General features: G+C 36.8%; 1 protein-coding gene across 1 annotated transcript; it reads right to left on the bottom strand.

The window, feature by feature from the left end:
- Window positions 1–751: 751 nt before the first annotated feature.
- On the bottom strand, window positions 752–13,303 carry Daao1 (D-amino acid oxidase 1). The gene is made up of 4 exons (XM_023169169.2): window positions 13,007–13,303; window positions 9,369–9,492; window positions 3,287–3,589; window positions 752–1,176 (listed from the first exon to the last, which is right to left on the bottom strand). The coding sequence occupies exons 1-4, from the start codon at window positions 13,201–13,203 to the stop codon at window positions 787–789; spliced, it is 1,014 nt and encodes a 337-aa protein (XP_023024937.1). The 5' UTR covers window positions 13,204–13,303; the 3' UTR covers window positions 752–786.
- Between the last annotated feature and the right edge of the window lie 5,266 nt (window positions 13,304–18,569).

Below are 18,569 nucleotides of genomic sequence, written 5' to 3'. Positions count from 1 at the left end.
TAATACTTCACACAAAAAAAAAACAGGAAGTCAAAATGTTTTTTTTTCAAAATTAATTTTAGCTGAAGAATATTTTTCTTTCAATTCATATATCTCCAACTGTCCATCAACAACTTGAATGAGTATCAATATGGCTTTGGGAAACAAAGACCCACTATTTTAATTTTGTCAAATATTTTCAATGGAGCAGCCCGGAACGTTATGTGGAACGAGAAGTGGCAATTTTTTTGGAGCTATTCGTTACCTATCCCCAGGCTCATACATGCTAATAAGCCTGATATAGTCCTTCTCGACCATCAAGTAAGATGATATTTGTCCTAAAGTTTTCAACTCCTGGCAAAATGAATATCATCCGAAAGGGGGGGGGGGATGGATAAAATATCGAATGATTATTGGTATCTTTGGTGGAATAATGCTCTCTCTTCTCTCGAATTTCAAAACATTACGTGTTGCCGCACTAAGACAGAAATCTCAGCCAGACAGATGCCGAAGGCTGTCATTCTTGGCTCACTGCGCTTGCTCAGGGCACATGATTCTCGGACCTAATGATAACTTACCTCACGATGTGGGGCTTGGTCGTTGGTTGATTTTGCTGGCGCGCCCTCCCGTATCGAGGCTTAAGGGGGATAAGGCCTAATCAGCGGGAATTTATATAAATGCTTTTATTGAAAGGTAACTCAGTCAAGTTATACCGATTCTCCGCCTCGAATGTTGTGAATTATATCATGAACTTCATTTACCAATGAAAAACTCTCAAAAAGATTTGTTTTATTTTCCCAAAAAGTTTTAAATTTTACTGTTTCCAATGAGACATTCTCTAACAAGTTGACACGCGTATATGGCTGTGCCTGGAGCAGTGCTAATTCCATAACCTCCATGGCCGTAGTTATGAACGACTTTGATAGATTTTCCGTGCGAAACCAAAATTTCCTTTTCAACTCTCACAGGGTCTCGATGCGGTCTTAGTCCCACCATCTGCTTCAGTTCTTTCCCACCTTTCAGACTGGGAACTAATGACATGCACCTCTCCCTTATTGATATTCCATCATTTTTGTCGATATTTCTGTTGTAAGAATCGTATTGTCTAGTACCTCCAAGAGTGAGTCCATCGAATCCTGGAATAATGTAAGTATCATAGTCGTTATAGAAGAAAGTCTTTATCCAAGGAGCCTGCATCTGAAAAGAAAATGAAATTCTCACTCGATTTAACTCACTCAAATCACATAACTGTCAGGGATACTTATGATTTGGAAGTGAATTTACCAATTTCATATGAAATTTATAGTCCAGCCAAAATATGCGTACGTAAGTACTACGTATGTCTATTAAAAATATTTGTTTATGAGATTTAAGATAAAAAAATTTCTTCCATTTCATTATGCTTGTCAACCGTGTTCTCGTGAAAGTATGTCAGATGTAAGATATAGACCAAGCGATTGTCTACAAAAATTTACAAATATCAAGGTTCTGCTCACTGTTTTCTTCAATTACAGTAGCGTATCTGGAGGTTTTTTCCATATGGCCGTACAGTCAAAAAGAAGTAGTAATTATTTCGGAGATCACATCACAGGAGCCATGTAAATAACGGCGACAATGGAATTAATTACAGGTCTAGCCCCTTCGAACCTGTACATTAAGGAGATTGCGTTAATGGCCATGTTACGCTAAATGCACACCCACCGATTTTGGACGGCCGATTTTATACCGGTCGTCCAAATTCCAATAGTGAACCACATGTAGGAACGGGACCTTGCACACATGCTTACCGGTGATCGACGCCGATCACCGGTATAAAATCGGCCGTCCAAAATCGGTGTGTGTGCATTTAGCGTTACGATTGCGCACGGCTGGTGTAAACCTCGAAGTAGGAATGGGTCAAATGAGGCTGATCATATGGCGAGAAGCGCTTACTGCGCAAGCTGCAGGCAACCAGTGATGCATTTGAACCCAGGTTTGTGTTCAATAAACCTTACAAATTACAAATATACAGGAGACAGATTAAGATGCTACAAATGCAATACGCATATATACAGACGGCTCAAAAACCAAAGAAGGCTCAGGATGTGGAGTATACTCTAGATCACTAAGCCTAAAGATCAAGTGGGGAATGGGAAAAAATATCAGCATGAGTCAAACAGAACTGACCGGTATCTCAATCGCAACAAAATGAATAACCAGGAAAATAATTTATGGCAAAAACATAACAATCTGCACTGATAGCAGACAAGCCCCATTAGCCTTGGAAATACAACGTGTAACCTCAGGGATAGTACTAGAGTGCCACCAAGATTCAGCCAAAACCTCGGTATCTAATAACATAGTCCTGAGGTCGATTAAAGGGCATGACAGGAGTAAAGGTAATCGCATTGCCGACTCTTCAGCCAAGGAAGCGGATGGACTGAGAATTTCAGGACCCAGTGGCACCTACAGAATGATGACTTCGACAATTGCGAAACTAGCCAAATGTCACACCCATGCTCAATCTCTAAAGAAATGGGATGAATTCAAAGGATGCAAACTTGCCAGGATCACCCTGAGCGACCCTGGGAAGCTGGCGCCAAGGAAATATCTGGCGATGAACAGGAAAATTGTACGCTCAACAGTAGAATTTCTGAGTGGCCACTGTCAATTGAGGAAATACGTCTACAATATAGGACTAGTGAACATACCTCTATGCAGGATGTGTGAACAGGATGATGAAACTGTCAGGCATATCCTATGCGAATGTCTGGAGTTATCGTCAATGGGAGAGTGTGTGTTTGGCGAGTCTTGGCCTACACCTGCCGATATAAAGGAGATGTCTCTCAGAGACCTGGAAAGGACAAGATGGACTATGACCTAGAAGGACAACTCGTTGGGAAGATGTACAATGGATCACATGTGGCCTGAGTCCTGTGGGCCTACACTCACCCTCCCCACTCCACGTGCGATCATGGCCACCTAGATGCCATTTCAAAGGTGACTCTGAAAAATAAAAGTGGGCGTGAAACCTTCAAAAAATGTCACAATTTGATGATTGCCTCAGAAATCCAAAAAATATTCCGATATGCCGGAGCCATTTTTGGTGTGACCGGAAGTGACCGGAAAGTGGAAAATATATGTAAACGCTCCTCATCACATATCATTCATCTAAACGTCATTTTGATACATCTGATAAACTAGAAGTTATGACTCGTTAACACCCGGTGTACGACTACTAATGTCAGATGATCATTTCCATTAATTGAGCGATATTTTTTTCATAGGTTAGTTAGTATCTAGATTATTTTATATGAATTTTCTATACCTTTATCACCTGTCCTCTGATAGAAACTAATTTGTAGTCCTCGCAGAGATATTTTGCTCCTAGACCAGTACAATTCACAATGACATCAAATTCGTTGCCAATACTCTGTAAACTGTCGATGTGCTTCTGGATCAATTCTCCACCAGAAGATTGGAATCGACTCACAGCCCATGGTAAGTATAAGGTTGATTGCGTAATGATCGTGGAGAAAAAAGAACCGTATTTCCATTGGCCAGGACATAAACTGAGCTCCTGTTCTGTTGCTCGTCTATAGATTGGAACCAATTTTTCAATGTATTGATTCTATAAATATGATAAATCATTACTATTTCAGGAAGGTATATTATATTATGTAATAACATATTAAGGAAAGCCAGAAATTTTACTATTTCACACCTATAAGTACTTTATTCATATCTAAAAGGTGTAAGTACTCTTAAAATATTAATGAAAGCTGTTTCCTCACAGGTTTCATTAACATTCGAAATGTTCATGAACATAAGCGATGAAATCAAGGATATAAAATATTTTGAATCTGGGAAAAGGGACCTTAAATTATAATTCCACAAGAACACTGTAATACGAATGGAAGTCTGGAATGTATTCAATTGAATTTCAATGCAACTACAGTTAAGCCCCCCTGCAGACCAAGGACAGATTTATTAACCTGCCTAGGAACCTATGCGACTGTATTTCAACCTCATACATGAGTCAGTGAAATATTCTCGGACAGTCAAACGTCATTGGAAGCTCTTGGCTCCTACCAAGCAACGTCTGAATTGGTAGCAAATTGCCAAAAACGACTCTCCTCGATAGGAAGATCTAACAGATTGTCTCTGGTCTGGATTCCTGGCCATACTGGCCTGGAAGGCAACGAAGCTGCTGACTCCCTTGCAAAAAAGCAGCTTCATCGGACAAGAACCTGTCATTGGCATCGTCTTAGGCTTTGCCAAACAAAAATTTAACACCTGGATGGCAAGGAGATTTATGGACTTCTGGCAGAATCTTCCAGGATTGGCTCACTTTAAGGCGTTTATTCACCCTTTGAAGCTTGACACCAAACAGTTGTTGGATTACAGTAGTGATGAACAAGGATATCTAACAGGCCTTCCTACAGATCACTTTCATTTGAATCATTATGCAGAGACTCGGACTGTCGGAAGACAGTGTGTGTCACCTCTGCTTGGAAAATGATGAAACAGCAGAGCACATAATTTGTGCTTATCCCGCTGGGGACCGAATCAGGTTTTTAGAGTTCGGCAGAGCCATACTCTTACCATCTGACCTGAAAGATCTCTCACTATACAAACTAGTCGGTTTCGTTAAGAAGCTGGGTTTATTTGGTTCAGTGTGAAAAGGTTGGAGCCACAATAAACCCTTGCGGGTTGTGGTGGAGGTTTGAATAGACCCACTCATTTTGTACCTAACCTAACCAAATCTATACAAATGGAAGTCCGGAATGTATTCAGTGGACCTTCAAAACCACTACAATTGAGTCCCCGTCAGAGACCCAACAGAGCCAAATCAGTTGGAAAAGTATCACAGTAGTATCTATAGAAGACAGATACATTTTCAATCTGATTCTGATTGCACTATATTATTAAGGATTTTTGTGATGTTTATATCTGTATTGAAGCGAGTCTATTCTGCAAGGATCTATAGAAAAAAATTCCAAAATATGGTCTTATCAAAGGACAATTGAATACCAATGTACAATATTATGAGACATATTCATCGTGGGCCATGTATCATAAACAATTCTGAGTAACAAACCACATCAATCAGCTGGTCAGAAAAACAAGTTAGTACTATAGGATCAGGCACTACATGATATTTCTGAGAACAACCAAAATTAGATATGAACTTGAGGCAAGTATAACAGCTTTATCCACGAGGTAAAACTCAGCAACTTGGGAGTCCAGGCATGAGTATGGGGCATATATCTCAATATCTGCCCCATACTAATTCGTTTCGCATCTTTTAGTGGGTTCAAAAAGATTTTCAATGCGTATATGATAATCCATTGTATCGCAATTGGGTGAGCCTATAGATTAGGAAACGGTGGTGGATCATACCAAGAGCACAAATCAGAGATGTGATAAAACAAATTCATAGTAGCCAAACAGAAAACAATTTCAACATCAACTGGTCGAAGGGGCATTTTAAAATCAGCTATCGCTGTGATATGAAGGAGTGGTGCAAACCAACAGGTCCATCGAGGTAACTAGAGATCGATGAAAAAGTTTATGAGCTGACGAGATGAAGCCTATAGGTTACCAGTGATTGAATGAAGAAGTAGCTAGAAAGGAAAGTAGAAAACACGTTAGTAACTTTAGAGTAATGAAGTAGTTTGTCCCAAAATACATGTGAGATCACTTCTAGATCCTCATCAACATATGCAAACTCCTGCTGCCGGTGAAGATGTGCCTCCGTAGCCGATGTCCTGGAATCCAAATGGAATGACGAGACAAGTGTGCTGCCGTCAGCAAAGTAATATATTGGATTCTTGGTTTTTTCCAATGAGTCGCTGATACACAATAAAAAGAGGGTTGGAGACGATAGGGATCCCTGGGGAACACTATCGTTGATGGTGAAAGTATTCGAGAGATATCCATCGACGGCCCACCCAAATATGGGTGACATACGATATAAGGTCGCCTGTTGATCTCTGTTTCCGAAAGCCATATTGATTATCGCCCAAGAAATTGAAGCCTGAAGGATATGGTGGTTTACGACTTTCTCCATGATTTTCTCACTGATAGCAAAGCGACTGGTCTATAATTATTTGAAATATTTTTCTTGCCCTTTTTGGGAATATTCCATAGATAAAAACCACTGAAATCGCATGAAAGGGTTTATGTTGTGAGGCTACTTGAACAGAGAGCACTTTCACATCTCTGATAGAGCGTAACGTTATGGCAATGACAAAGGACGTCACATTGTTATCATGGTGATGTGTGTCAGGTGTTAAAATAAATAAGAATGCAAGAAAATCGATTAGGGGAAATATTCAGTGTGACCCATTTAAGATGGAAGCACCCTCATGACATCTTTATTTACCAGCCAATTTGGATATTTTTCTTGTATTAGATAGACACTTAGAAAGTTAACTAGAACAATGCATTTCATGATTTATTCAGAGTCAACTATCCTTATATTTCAGGGCTAAAAATCAAATTATGATCATTTGCGATTTTCTAACAAAAAATCTGACTACATCACTGGATTTGTGACGTTTTCAGATGATTTATGTCGAAGTTACGTAGAAATGCATTCAATAATAAAAAAAAAGTTATTAGTGAATACAATTAGAAAAAATATGCTGTTTAATCAACCCACCACTTCAATTTCAGAAGATTCATATAAGTTCTGACACCACTGGATTGAGGAGGTCTTGAGATATGATTGTTAACAATTTAAAAATAATCTGTTTTCTAATTATTGACATTAAAGTTTGTTTCATAAACGGATTAGTTCATATGATTCATACTTTTCATATATAGGGCTATTCGAATTCGTTTCTGTACATGGGGATCTCGTAAACGATGAGATATAGAGTGTCAGTTGAATTATGGCAAAGTTGCGTATTTTCGAGGCCTATTCAATGATGTGAAGAAATCGAATATAGCTCTTTTGGTTTTGGAGATATACAGGAAAAACCAATAAATCCCAAATTATTTTTTTGCCTATATCTTCTTTATTCACAAACATATTGAAAATTTGTCTACATTTTGCTATTGGCACTTGATGTAGGCTCTCAGAATATATCCATGAATTTTTTATCTGACTTGGGCCACCCCCATCTTTAAATTTTTAAATACGGACCTGTATTTTTTGTTGTAGTTTTTGGATCTTAGACGTTTACTCCATAGGTACTGAAAAATTGAATTAAATTCTATATTTCGGGATTTTTCGGTAATATGCGATTATAATTGTGTGAATTATTCCCTTTTGAATTACGGCCCTGGAAATTAGTTGAATGAGTTGAATAAAAACACAATAGAGACTTTCACATCTCCCTGTGTACCGTAGAGTTTTTCGAGATTTTTTTTTCATTTTGAGGTACCTATTCATATTTTTCCATTGCTCTGAGCGTTTTCTACAATGAACTTCGAATAAGAAGACCTTTTATGATAATCTGAATCTATTGATGAGCAGAAAAAAAATGGTAGCAATAATAACATCCGAAACGAACACTATAATTATAATGAAAATTGAAATGAAGTAAGTAATTTATATACACAAAAAAAATTAACTGTGCAAAAAATTTTCGAATTGGAGTCCTTGCCTTCAAGACAAATATTGAGACAATAAGATGGTCTGCAAGATCATCAGATTTTACTATTTTGGACTATTTTCCATGGGAGACATTGAAAAATACGATTTACGCTGGCAGAGAGATAGAAAATGTGGAAGACTCGAGATTGAGGATTTTGAATGATTTCACAACAATGCAGCAAATAAGTGTATTGAGGGCAATAAATAATATGAAAAACCTAGTTTAAAAATATCTCGAAATGGAAGGACTCCAATTCGAACATTTATTGCGCCAATAATTTTTTTGGGTACCTACCTATATACATTATTTCATTTCAATTTTCATTACAATTATAGTGTTCGTTTCGGATGTTATTATTGCTATCATTTCTTTTTCTGCTTATTAAAACACATATAATATATTTTTGATGTAGATATGTTTCAAATAATCATAAAAGGTTTTCTTATTCGAAGTTCATTGTAGAAAACGCTCAGAGCAATGGAAAAAATATGAATAGGTACCTAAAAATGAAAAAAAAAACTCTCGCAAAACTATACGATACATAGGGAGACGTGAAAGTTACTATTATGTTTTTATTCAACTCAGTTATCCAATTTCCAGGGCCGTAATTTGAAAGGGAAAAATTCACACAATTATAATCGAATATTACCGAAACATCGCGAAATATAAAATTGAATATAATTTGTCAGTATGAAGTGAACGTCTACGATCCAAAAACTACAACGAAAAATACAGGTCCGTATTTGAAATTTCAAAGATGGGGGTGGCCCAAGTCAGATAACACTCTATATAAAAGATTCATGGATATATTCTGAGAGCTCACATCAAGTGCCAATAACAAAATGTGGGCAGATTTCCAATATGTCTGCGAATAAAGAAGATAAAGGCAAACAAATAATTTGGAATTTTTTTGTTTTTCCTGTATATCTCCAGAATCAAAAAAGCTATGTACGATTTCCTTACATCATTGAATAGGTCTCGAAAATACACAACTTTGCCACAATTCAACCGACACTCTATCTCTTATCGTTTACGAGATCCCCATGTACAGAAACGAATTTTAATAGCCCTGTATTTTTCATAAATACAAGGATCTGAATTATATTTTGCTAAATATCATTTCGAATCGACTCTTGTAGTCAAAATTTCATTAAACGACAATTTTTTCAAATTTCACTCCCTTATAATTTTTTCATTGATGAACGGATCTTGTTGAAATTTTCAACAGTGCTAATATATTTTTTTATTTTTGGCCTCGAAAAATAAGAATAGTTGGCCCTGAAAATGACGAATGATTCGTGGAATTTGGTGTCCCAGTAGACTTTCTCAATGGCTGCTTCATGGAGAAAGAATCAATCGAATCGGTTAAGAAATATAGATTTCATAGTTAAGGGTGTTTCCATCTTAAGTGGGACACACTGTATAAGAGCATCGAGTTGCGAATACAGATGAGGTCAATTCAAAAGTCGGTTTGAAGCCAAGCTTCAAGAAAAAGCGACAGTAAATGAGTGAAATAAATACATTAGTTATGAAGTATAATCAGAATTAATTTTGAGTGGTTTCATGAGTTATTAAAACAGTGATAGAGCTCCAACTTCTAGCGTGAATTGAATCCGAAACAAACATTGTTTCCACACACCATGACTGCAACACTCTTTTCGACGCGTGTTTCATGTATCAAGTTGTACGGTTCATCTTCTATTTATATCTCGATGACGATGCATGAAACACGCGTCGAAAAGGATGTTACATTTCTGATGTATCTCATTCGTTGTAGTGATTTCTCAACCACAAAATACTCACACGAACGATACTGGGATGTTCACTAGAAAATATATATCCAGATATTTCCGCTACACCAGCTTCGACACCGTAAGAACTGTCTCTTATGTTCTCCCAATGATGATATGAGTCGTTGATCCATTTTCTTGAAAAAAAAAATCAGTTGTTGAGTATAATAATGAAACGTTGTTCAACTTTATTTGGTTATCTTCACCCACCACCCACGAGGAAAGTAAAATTGTATTATGAAAAAACTGCTCTTCCAGCTTCTGCCAAAAATCTTCATTATAGTTTTTCAAACTATATTGAAAAATTGTAATTAGATAACTTCATGAAGGTGTTATAAGTGCAAAAGTTACCATACAGTATACACCCATACTCAGACATGTGATCGATTGGAATGGCCTGCTTGTTCACCGGGTTTGACTTTGGGATATATCAAATCGAAAGATTATGTTAAAAAAGCTGGGAAGATATTATAACTCAGACACGGAATCACCAGAATTTGTACTAGCATTGTTCCAGAAATATTCCAAATTACGCTAAATGCACACACACGATTTTGGACGGCCGATTTTATACCGGTCGTCCAAATTCCAATAGTGAACCACATGTGAGAACAAGACCTGGCACACACGCCGACCGGTGATCGGTATCAATCACCGGTATTGTGAATATGCGAGTTAACGAAACTATCTCGTTCGACAGTTCTTCGAGTCATTAAAGTAGGGGATGTCATTGACCATGCAATGAAACGAAAACAAAGGAATAAAAAATTCGCAAACGTTGATGGTGCTACAAAAGATGTGATTCGGCGAACAATTTATGGTATATACCAAAAAAATTAAGTACCAACTTTGGAAATGATTGAGTAAAAACTACTCGACTATCCCGATTACAATTACAAGTCTTTAGAAACTCTACGAGGTGTCTTATTATCTTGTCAAATATGGCTGGGTAGACAAAACCAAGTATTGTGCTTTGAACACACCTTCTTCAAGGGAAAAACCCGAAAAGATTCCAACGCTCAAGGTATTACTGGCGACCAGAAAACAACGTGATTTCAAAAAAGAGTATATTCTTGATTCGATGTGTGAAACACGTGGTCATATTCTCTTACGTTTGCCTCCATACTATTGTGTGTTCAATCCAAGTGAAATGGTTTGGACCACAATGATAGAAAGCTTGCGGAAATGTAATCAGTCACCGACTTCGAATGCTGTAGTGCTTGACAATATTAGGCGAGTGGTGAATGAAGTAGGTAATAGTAATGTGTGGAAGAACTGTGTGGCCCACGTTATGGAAGAAGATAACAAATATTATGTGCAAAGTTCCATAAATCCGATTGTTATTCAACCTGATGATGATTATCATCCGAATATCGCGAAGAAGAATTTTGATTTTTCTTGCAATTTTGTTGGCCTCTATTATTCTGTAAATATATGTTTGACGAGAATTGGATGTGATTATTCGTGTTTTCATTGTATTTTAGAGTTTTCGACTCGGAAATCAACTACTTTGAATTTCGAAGTTTTTCATAATTACCCATGGTGGAAAAATTCAGTTGCGATAACTTTTCCATGGGGTGATCAATTGCTATCATTGTAAGAATAAATAACTGAAAAACTACCACTGAAAAATAATATGCCGACGCCTATGTCGAGGCGGGAATTCTTTATCTGTGCTGTTCCAATTGGTATTGGAAATACTATACAAAACACATTTAGATTACATAGGATCTCAGGCACTGATAATTATGAGATTTGTAATGAGACAAAGTACACATTTCAATGATATTATAATGATTACTTCACTTTATAATAGTTTGGTCAGACATAAACTTGAATATGGAGCTGTAGTACAGCCTCCTTCCTCTATTGTGCATTAAAATAGATTATAAAAAATTCAAAATAGATTTCTGAGATATTTATATTTCAAAAAATATAAAGTATATCCGAGTTATAAAACTACGAAATGAATTTAAAATACTCAGTCTAGAAAATAGGAGACAGGCAAGTATGAAGTTAATGTGTTATAAAATATATAAAAAAAATTATACCTAACTGTCGCAACCTTTACCAAAAGAGACATTACCCAAAAGAACAACAAGACTCATATAATTCTCTGATGAACCATATGTATCAACAAATAACTATTTACCAATCATTACAGTGATCAAAATAACAAACAACTTCCTGTTAATGTCAGATACCAACTTTGTTTTCCCTCTCAAACACGTTTATAGTGGTGTGAAAACAAACTTTTCTTCCATTCGGCTTTATGTAGTAGTTACTCGTATAGACAATGTAACTATATTCACGTATCAATATTAGAATTCTATTTATGATTTGGACTGTATTTGCATTTTTATAAGAATATTTTCATGTAATGAGGTTTTTACCTGTTTGAAAATGAACAAATAAATTTGAATTCGTACAGAAAAATCGGCCGAAAATCGCTTAACGATAGTAATATGCTGAAAGGAGGCAAAAAATTGATATTTTGAAAAAAACTATCAGCATTAGTGTATATTGCAGAATTGTCTATTGATCGGTTTTTATTGAGATGTGGGGCCACAAAAACCTGTGACATTAAAACGGACAAAACTTTTGAAACAGTCTACCATTTTTCATATGAAATGTTACAAGACACCCTCTCCATTCATAAACGAAGATCAATAGCACCATTTTGGTTGCACAGTATTGGCTTTTTTATCATAAATTACTAAAAACATTTTTTTACAAAAATTTTGTCTGAAAATTAAGCGGGGAGAGAACTATATAGGTCCGCAATGTATGAAAGTAGATAAATGTATCATCGAATATTTCATCGATATCGGAAATATTTTTTTTTGTCTCAACTGCATTACACATGTTGATAATAATACTACCATATGGGAAACTTTTTTATTATCCATTTGTCAAAAAAAAATCCATCACATATAGTCAGTGTGCATACTTGAAGACTGGCTATAAATCAAATCATCTAAAGGAACAATTTGCAGGCCAGTCTCAACTCCCTACACTGTAGGTTAATGGACTGACGCCTATCAGAAAACAACTACTCCCCACCAAAAAACTAGTAAAAATTTAAAGCATTTTCAACAAACATCGATATACTAGTTCGAATAATGAATTGGATTCAATTTAGCATCGAAATAACATTATAGAAATATGAGGGAGGCGCCTAAGGTGAATGTGAGATATTAGTAATCTGTATGAGGCTAGAATCATACAAAAATTGTTTTTTTTTTGTTTCGTCACGTAGGTGGCTGTGATTCCAAATCTGTATATGGTTTTTAAACTCAAAGAACTCTTCCAAATGAAATTTTTCAATAATGTCAAAAATAAGGGTAGTTTACTCTTGATCAAAATTTCAATTTTTTGTTTTTCCCCTGTACACCGTTCAGAAATTTAGAATTTTAACAACTCATATTAAAATTTTTCGCAATGCACCAATTTTTATCTGGGATGAAATTTTCTGAAAAATGGATAACAAAAAAGTTTCCCATATGGTGCAAACATTTTGAAACGCACTGTATTAGCTAATCAGTTTCAACTGTAGTACAGAGAAGGCAAGAATCTAAATTTACTTTGCTAATAATTTATTTTCAGTAATGAATTGCCCGTTCACGCTGGCTAACTCGCTAAATAACTTACTGCGTCACTTCTCTGTTTGGTCCAGCGAAGCTGTTCCCAGGTCGAAACAAACCGGCAGCAACCCAGCTGGTTGTGTCTTCATTCAGTTTATCTGCTATGATACTCACATGGGCATTTCTGATATTATTCTGAATTTCAAGGGCCGTAGTTACACCGATAACACCTGCACCAACAACTGCTATTTTCAAATCGCTCATGATTCCGTCTACTAAATGTTATCTGTTTTCTCACAGACTGTCGTGGGAAGTCTGAATTATCTCGAACACATCTACGATTGCCGAGGTCATGCAGACTGATTATTCATCACATGTTTCATTTGAAAATTCATGTTGGTAAATACTATCGAAGTCAGGGAGTAGATCAGGAAAATTAGTGTTGACAGAATATTGGATTTCAATTTGATTCGGAAAATAAGTAATAGTTCAATACCTTGCGAAAGTTCCCCTTTAATAATATAGTTAGGGAGCTAACTGATTTCGTTATTCAATAATCATTTCTGATCGGTAGTCAAGCGGTTCGGCGTGGGTGATTTGTTCACTCACTCGAATTGACTGCCGTGTTGGTCGGTGGTTCAAACCCTAGTCTGAACGATCGATCTTATCTTGTTATCGTCCAACCCGTGTTAGGAATCACACGTTAAAAGATAAGACCTCGTTAATCCTTAGCTCGCACAAGTTTCGACTTCTGAGGGTTGTCGTTCGTAGGGGTGCGACAGCTGGTTAACGGAAAAACAGATTTTAAACAGATTTTTTTTTAAACAGATCATATAAGAACCACAATTACTACATAATAGATATTATCGAGTGGCTATAATATTAATCAAAAGGGATAAATTCGTGGCCAAAACACTCAAAAAATGAGGGCAAACCGCGGACACGTGTTTCTGGCTGTTGGCCTCATCAGCGCGGTGCAGCCAATTGCAATCGAAAGCTTCCATATTCTCACTGTCGTCATTCAAATCAATAATGAAATCATTTCCACCATTAATATGGAAGTGTCCAATCTCCATATAGTCATTTTCAACTGAAATTACTTTTTTAATCCTTTTCTGTCAGTCTCCTTCGGTAACATTAGGTACCTACTTCTTCATTAGTTAGCTCTATTACCTCCTTATCAAATTTTGGAAAATTATTTTTACGCCTGATGCATTATTTAAATTTTTCCCAAATCAATTCGATGGGATTGAAAATACAAAAAAAGAAGGGAAATCTCAGTATGGTGTTCATACTTTTCAGGAATACTTTCAAGGGCCTACAGTTTTTCGAATGTTTTTGTCTGTTAAACTTCAGGAAATCGGTTTCTGGTATAGGAATCTTCAAAATACAAATTGTTATCCATTGAAAAACTTTGTATTTCATCTTTCTTCGAATTTTTATTTGGTACTTTGATGAGCTGTCGCGAATGATAGGAAGCATTGTCAAGAATTATTACACTATTTGCAGCCAAATTTGGGATCAATGTGTTTTCAAACCATTCTTCGAAAATATAAGCTTCCATGTTCTTATGATAGTCGCAATGCACAATAAAAAGTCGCGATTCTTTGTTTGCAAGCATATTAGGCGTACACATTCTCGAACCATTAGTCCACCCTTTCGTAACTCGGTCATACCAAGTTTTGTCAAAATAAAAAATTTGCTGTTGTTCTTGTTAATATTTAGTTATTTGTTCTAAGTATTTGTTACGCAATTCCACTATTCTTCTCCTTTCCATAACTGCTTGACGTTTGTTAATCTTTTTCAATTCAAATTCTAGTTTCCTTATTCAATTCTGAAGTTTTGTGATAGCAACTCACGTTATGTCCGAAAGTATTCAATTTCTTCTTTATGATTTTAGTTGTAGCAATCTCATTGCTTTTTAAACAGTTGTAAATTGTTTTTTTCAATTATTTTATTAGATGAACATCTAAAGGTTTTGTTAATCCTGTATCACATCGCGATACATCGCATTCATAAGGTTTGTTTTTGACTATTTCATGTACCTACTGTTGAGAAATAAATTTCGGTCAAATCTGACCGTAATAGTTTGTTTCCTTCGAAACCAAACTTGAGATATAGATTCTTATATGCATTGTTCACGTACAGTTGAGAAAGGAATTTCGATCAAATTTGATGTTGCTTGTAATAGTTTGTTTCCTTCTAAACCAAACTTGGGATATAGATTCTTATATACATTAAAACATACTTTCAATATTCAATATTCAAATGCATCCCAATCTTATCCACTCGTATCTCTTTTTCGCATTGTTCACCATCGCTATTGAAATCACTACACTGAAAAAGTCTGCGCTGTTATCATACTCGAAATTACTATCAATACTTGTCCAAGGACGCCGCATTTTAAACAGATAACAAACATTTTAAGTTATTATAACTCCACCATGTAATACCTGGGGTGTTATTCCAGACTATTACTTATTTAAATTCCAACAACTGTCACCAATAAACATAAAATAATAAAAGGCTTTTGCTGTCACCAATATATCACCATTCCGTAGGGCTGCTGGATTCGTGCTAAACGCACGAAGGTTGGTCTTTTGAATCTTAGCTACACTGAGGGTTTCCCTTTTAACATTCCTCCTGTTGAGGTTGAAGTTTAACTTTGTCAGCTGAAGGCCGATTAATTATTCAATAGTACAGGGACTTACTCAATTTAACGAGCCAATAAAAGATAATATGTGCGGTTATAGATATATTATAAAAAAAAATAATAATTGTCACCAAAAATTAATAATAGTTATAGATTGCAGAGCCTCCATACTTTACCATAGTATATAGAGTGAATATATACCCAAATGAATGGAAAAAATCATATAAACCCCTTGAATATAAAACAATACAAGAAACTCGAAGAAACAAAATTATTCGTAACACAAATCCCTCCTATAATAAATAATAAACAAAAATTAGATAGCTCATTATCAGCTCGAAACACATTAAATCGTATTGCCTGTTAAAGTAGGCTTCAACCTTAAACTTGAAATTCTATCTTGACCAAAATAACAAAAAAACTTTTTATAGGCTTGCCTGGCCGCCGTACAAATATTGACTATCTATCAATTATTTATTAATGAGAGTTTTACTCTAAAACAAAAAGGAAGTGGTATAATTTCCTTGTCTTTCTTTTCAACGTCTGTGCCTCAAAATAACCAATAACACACAAAAATAAAATTCAAAGTGACAACCTCTCTCAATAAGACAACATGGGTGTTAGTACAATTTAAAATTGACTCACGATACTCCGTTTATCCTGGTGTATTCGATTACCCTAGCTGCGCCCGTGGTCTGTCCGTCCTGTCTAGTCCTGATTCTGTAATCCTGGCTAATGCCACAAACAAAACACCAAGTTTTATTTACCTAACCGGCCTAATGCCACTATACCGCAAGATTCACTCCGTCGCCCCCAGTTTATCTAGAAATCCCTATTTCTAACTATTTCTTTTATTTTTTCCCCTTTTTTTTTCAGAGCGTGTACCACTAACTACCGCTTATTCCGCTTACTCCCGTATCCCTCTGACTACAATTAATCGCCCGGAGTCTCGCTAAGTACCCTGTATCGCCCGGAGTCCCGCTAATTACTCTTTTTCCTCAGCGTCTTCCGATGCACGTCCCGCTAGCTACTCGTCTCCCGCTGACCACCGTGTTCCCCTAACTACCGTTCAAGTTCCTTTTTTCCGGTCTCCCGCAAAAACCTCCGTACCCCCAGTACCGTCTTCAACAAAAATTAGTCCTTTCTCTTAACGTCCCGTGATTGGTCATTCCCTACGGTTTTGCTAAATTATTTCCCATTACCCTTCCCATTTAAAACTTGTATCATTTTTCATCGAACGTTATTGGTCAACCACTATTTTTTATAAGCTGTGGTTCGGCCTATTTAGTTATGGCCGCTCTTTTGCCACTGGGTTCAACATGACCGTTAAAAGGTAATCGCGAAAATGCTTATCTAAATATTGAACTGACCCGGCAGAGAGATGCTGTTCAAAAATGAATTCTTATTTTCAAGGGATTGAATTAACCTTTTCCATTTCCCTTATAATGGCAATTATTACAACCAGTATCGAATTTCAACACTCAAATCGCGATCAGTCCCTGAACTGAAAACGATGGCGATAACGTCTCCTGATTTCTATTCCTCACCGTGACATGACTTCAAATTTAATTTTATGACTCATCAGCCAATCATAAAACTTGGTTAGTAAAAATTATCCAATACGAACCGCCAAGTCTACAGTCCACGTGGACCAGTTTGGCTTTCTATGTATTGGTTTTTTTGGCCTTTGAGAGTGCCGCCAACTTTAAATATGCACAATATCGTTTACTGTGACTGTAATTGATATTTTAAGTCGGGCACATTCATATCACCATAATGACTCAACCTCAATTTCATGTTGGTCCTATATAGATATATCCTGGAAGGAAAAAAAAATTCGAAATAATACGGCTTATACATAATCGGTCAAACAACACGTGGTAAGGCTTCATTTCTACGACTTTTCCATTAGAGAAACATAAGTTGGCCAAAATTAGAGTAGAATTCTCGATTCAACAATGTTTTACTTTTGGGCATCGGTTTAGCCGAGTCAAAGTGATTAGCAATCAAATATAGGGTTTATCAACAGGAACTTTCGAATTTTGACAATTGATAACGGCCATCTCGTTGAAGCTACATCTGTCAAATTATTTTTTAGTCTAGGAATGTAGGCTTTCACGGGTGGCATTGATGTTTTGGTTGGTTTTCAGGTTTTTGCCGTGGATTTCTTTGGTTTTAATCTCCAAACGTTACAACTGCGACTGTGTAAGTCATCTTCAGTGGCCTACCTAAGCTAAGGTCTGAAAAATCATACCGACAGCTGAATGGTCGCAGGGTAATATGCTCATCGTAATCGGCCTTCCTCTGGTAATGCGGGGCTCTGCCAGAGGTAAACTATTCTTCCACTGCTACTCTTGGAAACACACACATGAATGAAACAAACACAACAAAAACAAATACCAATTCCGAGGCTGGACAGAAGTGCTCACCTCAATCTATGGCGGTGGCTGAGGATGTACAGCAATGTCCAATCTACCACTCGAAATGAGGCTGGAAATAGCAGATCATCTCGTGATGTAATACAAAGGCCAAGGCGTAAGCGCATTTGCGGCGCCGAGAAGGAGAAAGAGAGCGAAAGAGGCAGAAGTGGCAGCAACTTTGAATGCACCTTCCTCCTCCCCCACTCCACCTCCAACAGCAAGGACACTTCCTGCGGCGGGCGCCGAAAGCTTTGCCTTGAATGAAGGCAAGGAACCGGCTGCCTCTGCAGGAAAGCGCCCTCACTTGAGCACCTCCACTGAGGGAACCCCAAGAACGTTGAAGATACAGAATCTCCAAACGTTTCAACTCCTTTTTCAGAATTTTCTCGAATCGGTTGGTGATACTTTCTTTGTATGGCAGATAGACAGTGCTTTGGGGTTGATCGTCACTGGCGTTTCTCTTCCTCTCCCTTGGACGTGTAGCGCGATTATGTATTTTCTGTAGCAGCCGTTTGCTTGTAACATAGTGGTTATGTACTTTATTTAGTTGGCGACGT

The sequence above is a fragment of the Leptinotarsa decemlineata genome, unplaced genomic scaffold (genome assembly GCF_025532065.1).
Source record: "Leptinotarsa decemlineata unplaced genomic scaffold, Ldec_3_MD MMD2_tig00003294_RagTag_RagTag, whole genome shotgun sequence".
NCBI classification, from domain to species: Eukaryota; Metazoa; Arthropoda; class Insecta; order Coleoptera; family Chrysomelidae; genus Leptinotarsa; species Leptinotarsa decemlineata.
Note: the sequence above shows the minus strand (reverse complement) of the source record. Positions and strands in the feature narration are given on the sequence as shown.

Bases quoted from the DNA above. Each gene is read 5' to 3' on its own strand.
- Daao1 (XM_023169169.2), bottom strand. From the start codon at position 13,203: ATGAGCGATTTGAAAATAGCAGTTGTTGGTGCAGGTGTTATCGGTGTA. The intron at 9,493-13,006 runs GTAAGTTATTTA...TTTTTTTTCAAG, and splicing joins CCAAACAGAGAAGTGACGCA to AAAATGGATCAACGACTCAT. The intron at 1,177-3,286 runs GTATAGAAAATT...TTTTCTTTTCAG, and splicing joins TCAGAGGACAGGTGATAAAG to ATGCAGGCTCCTTGGATAAA.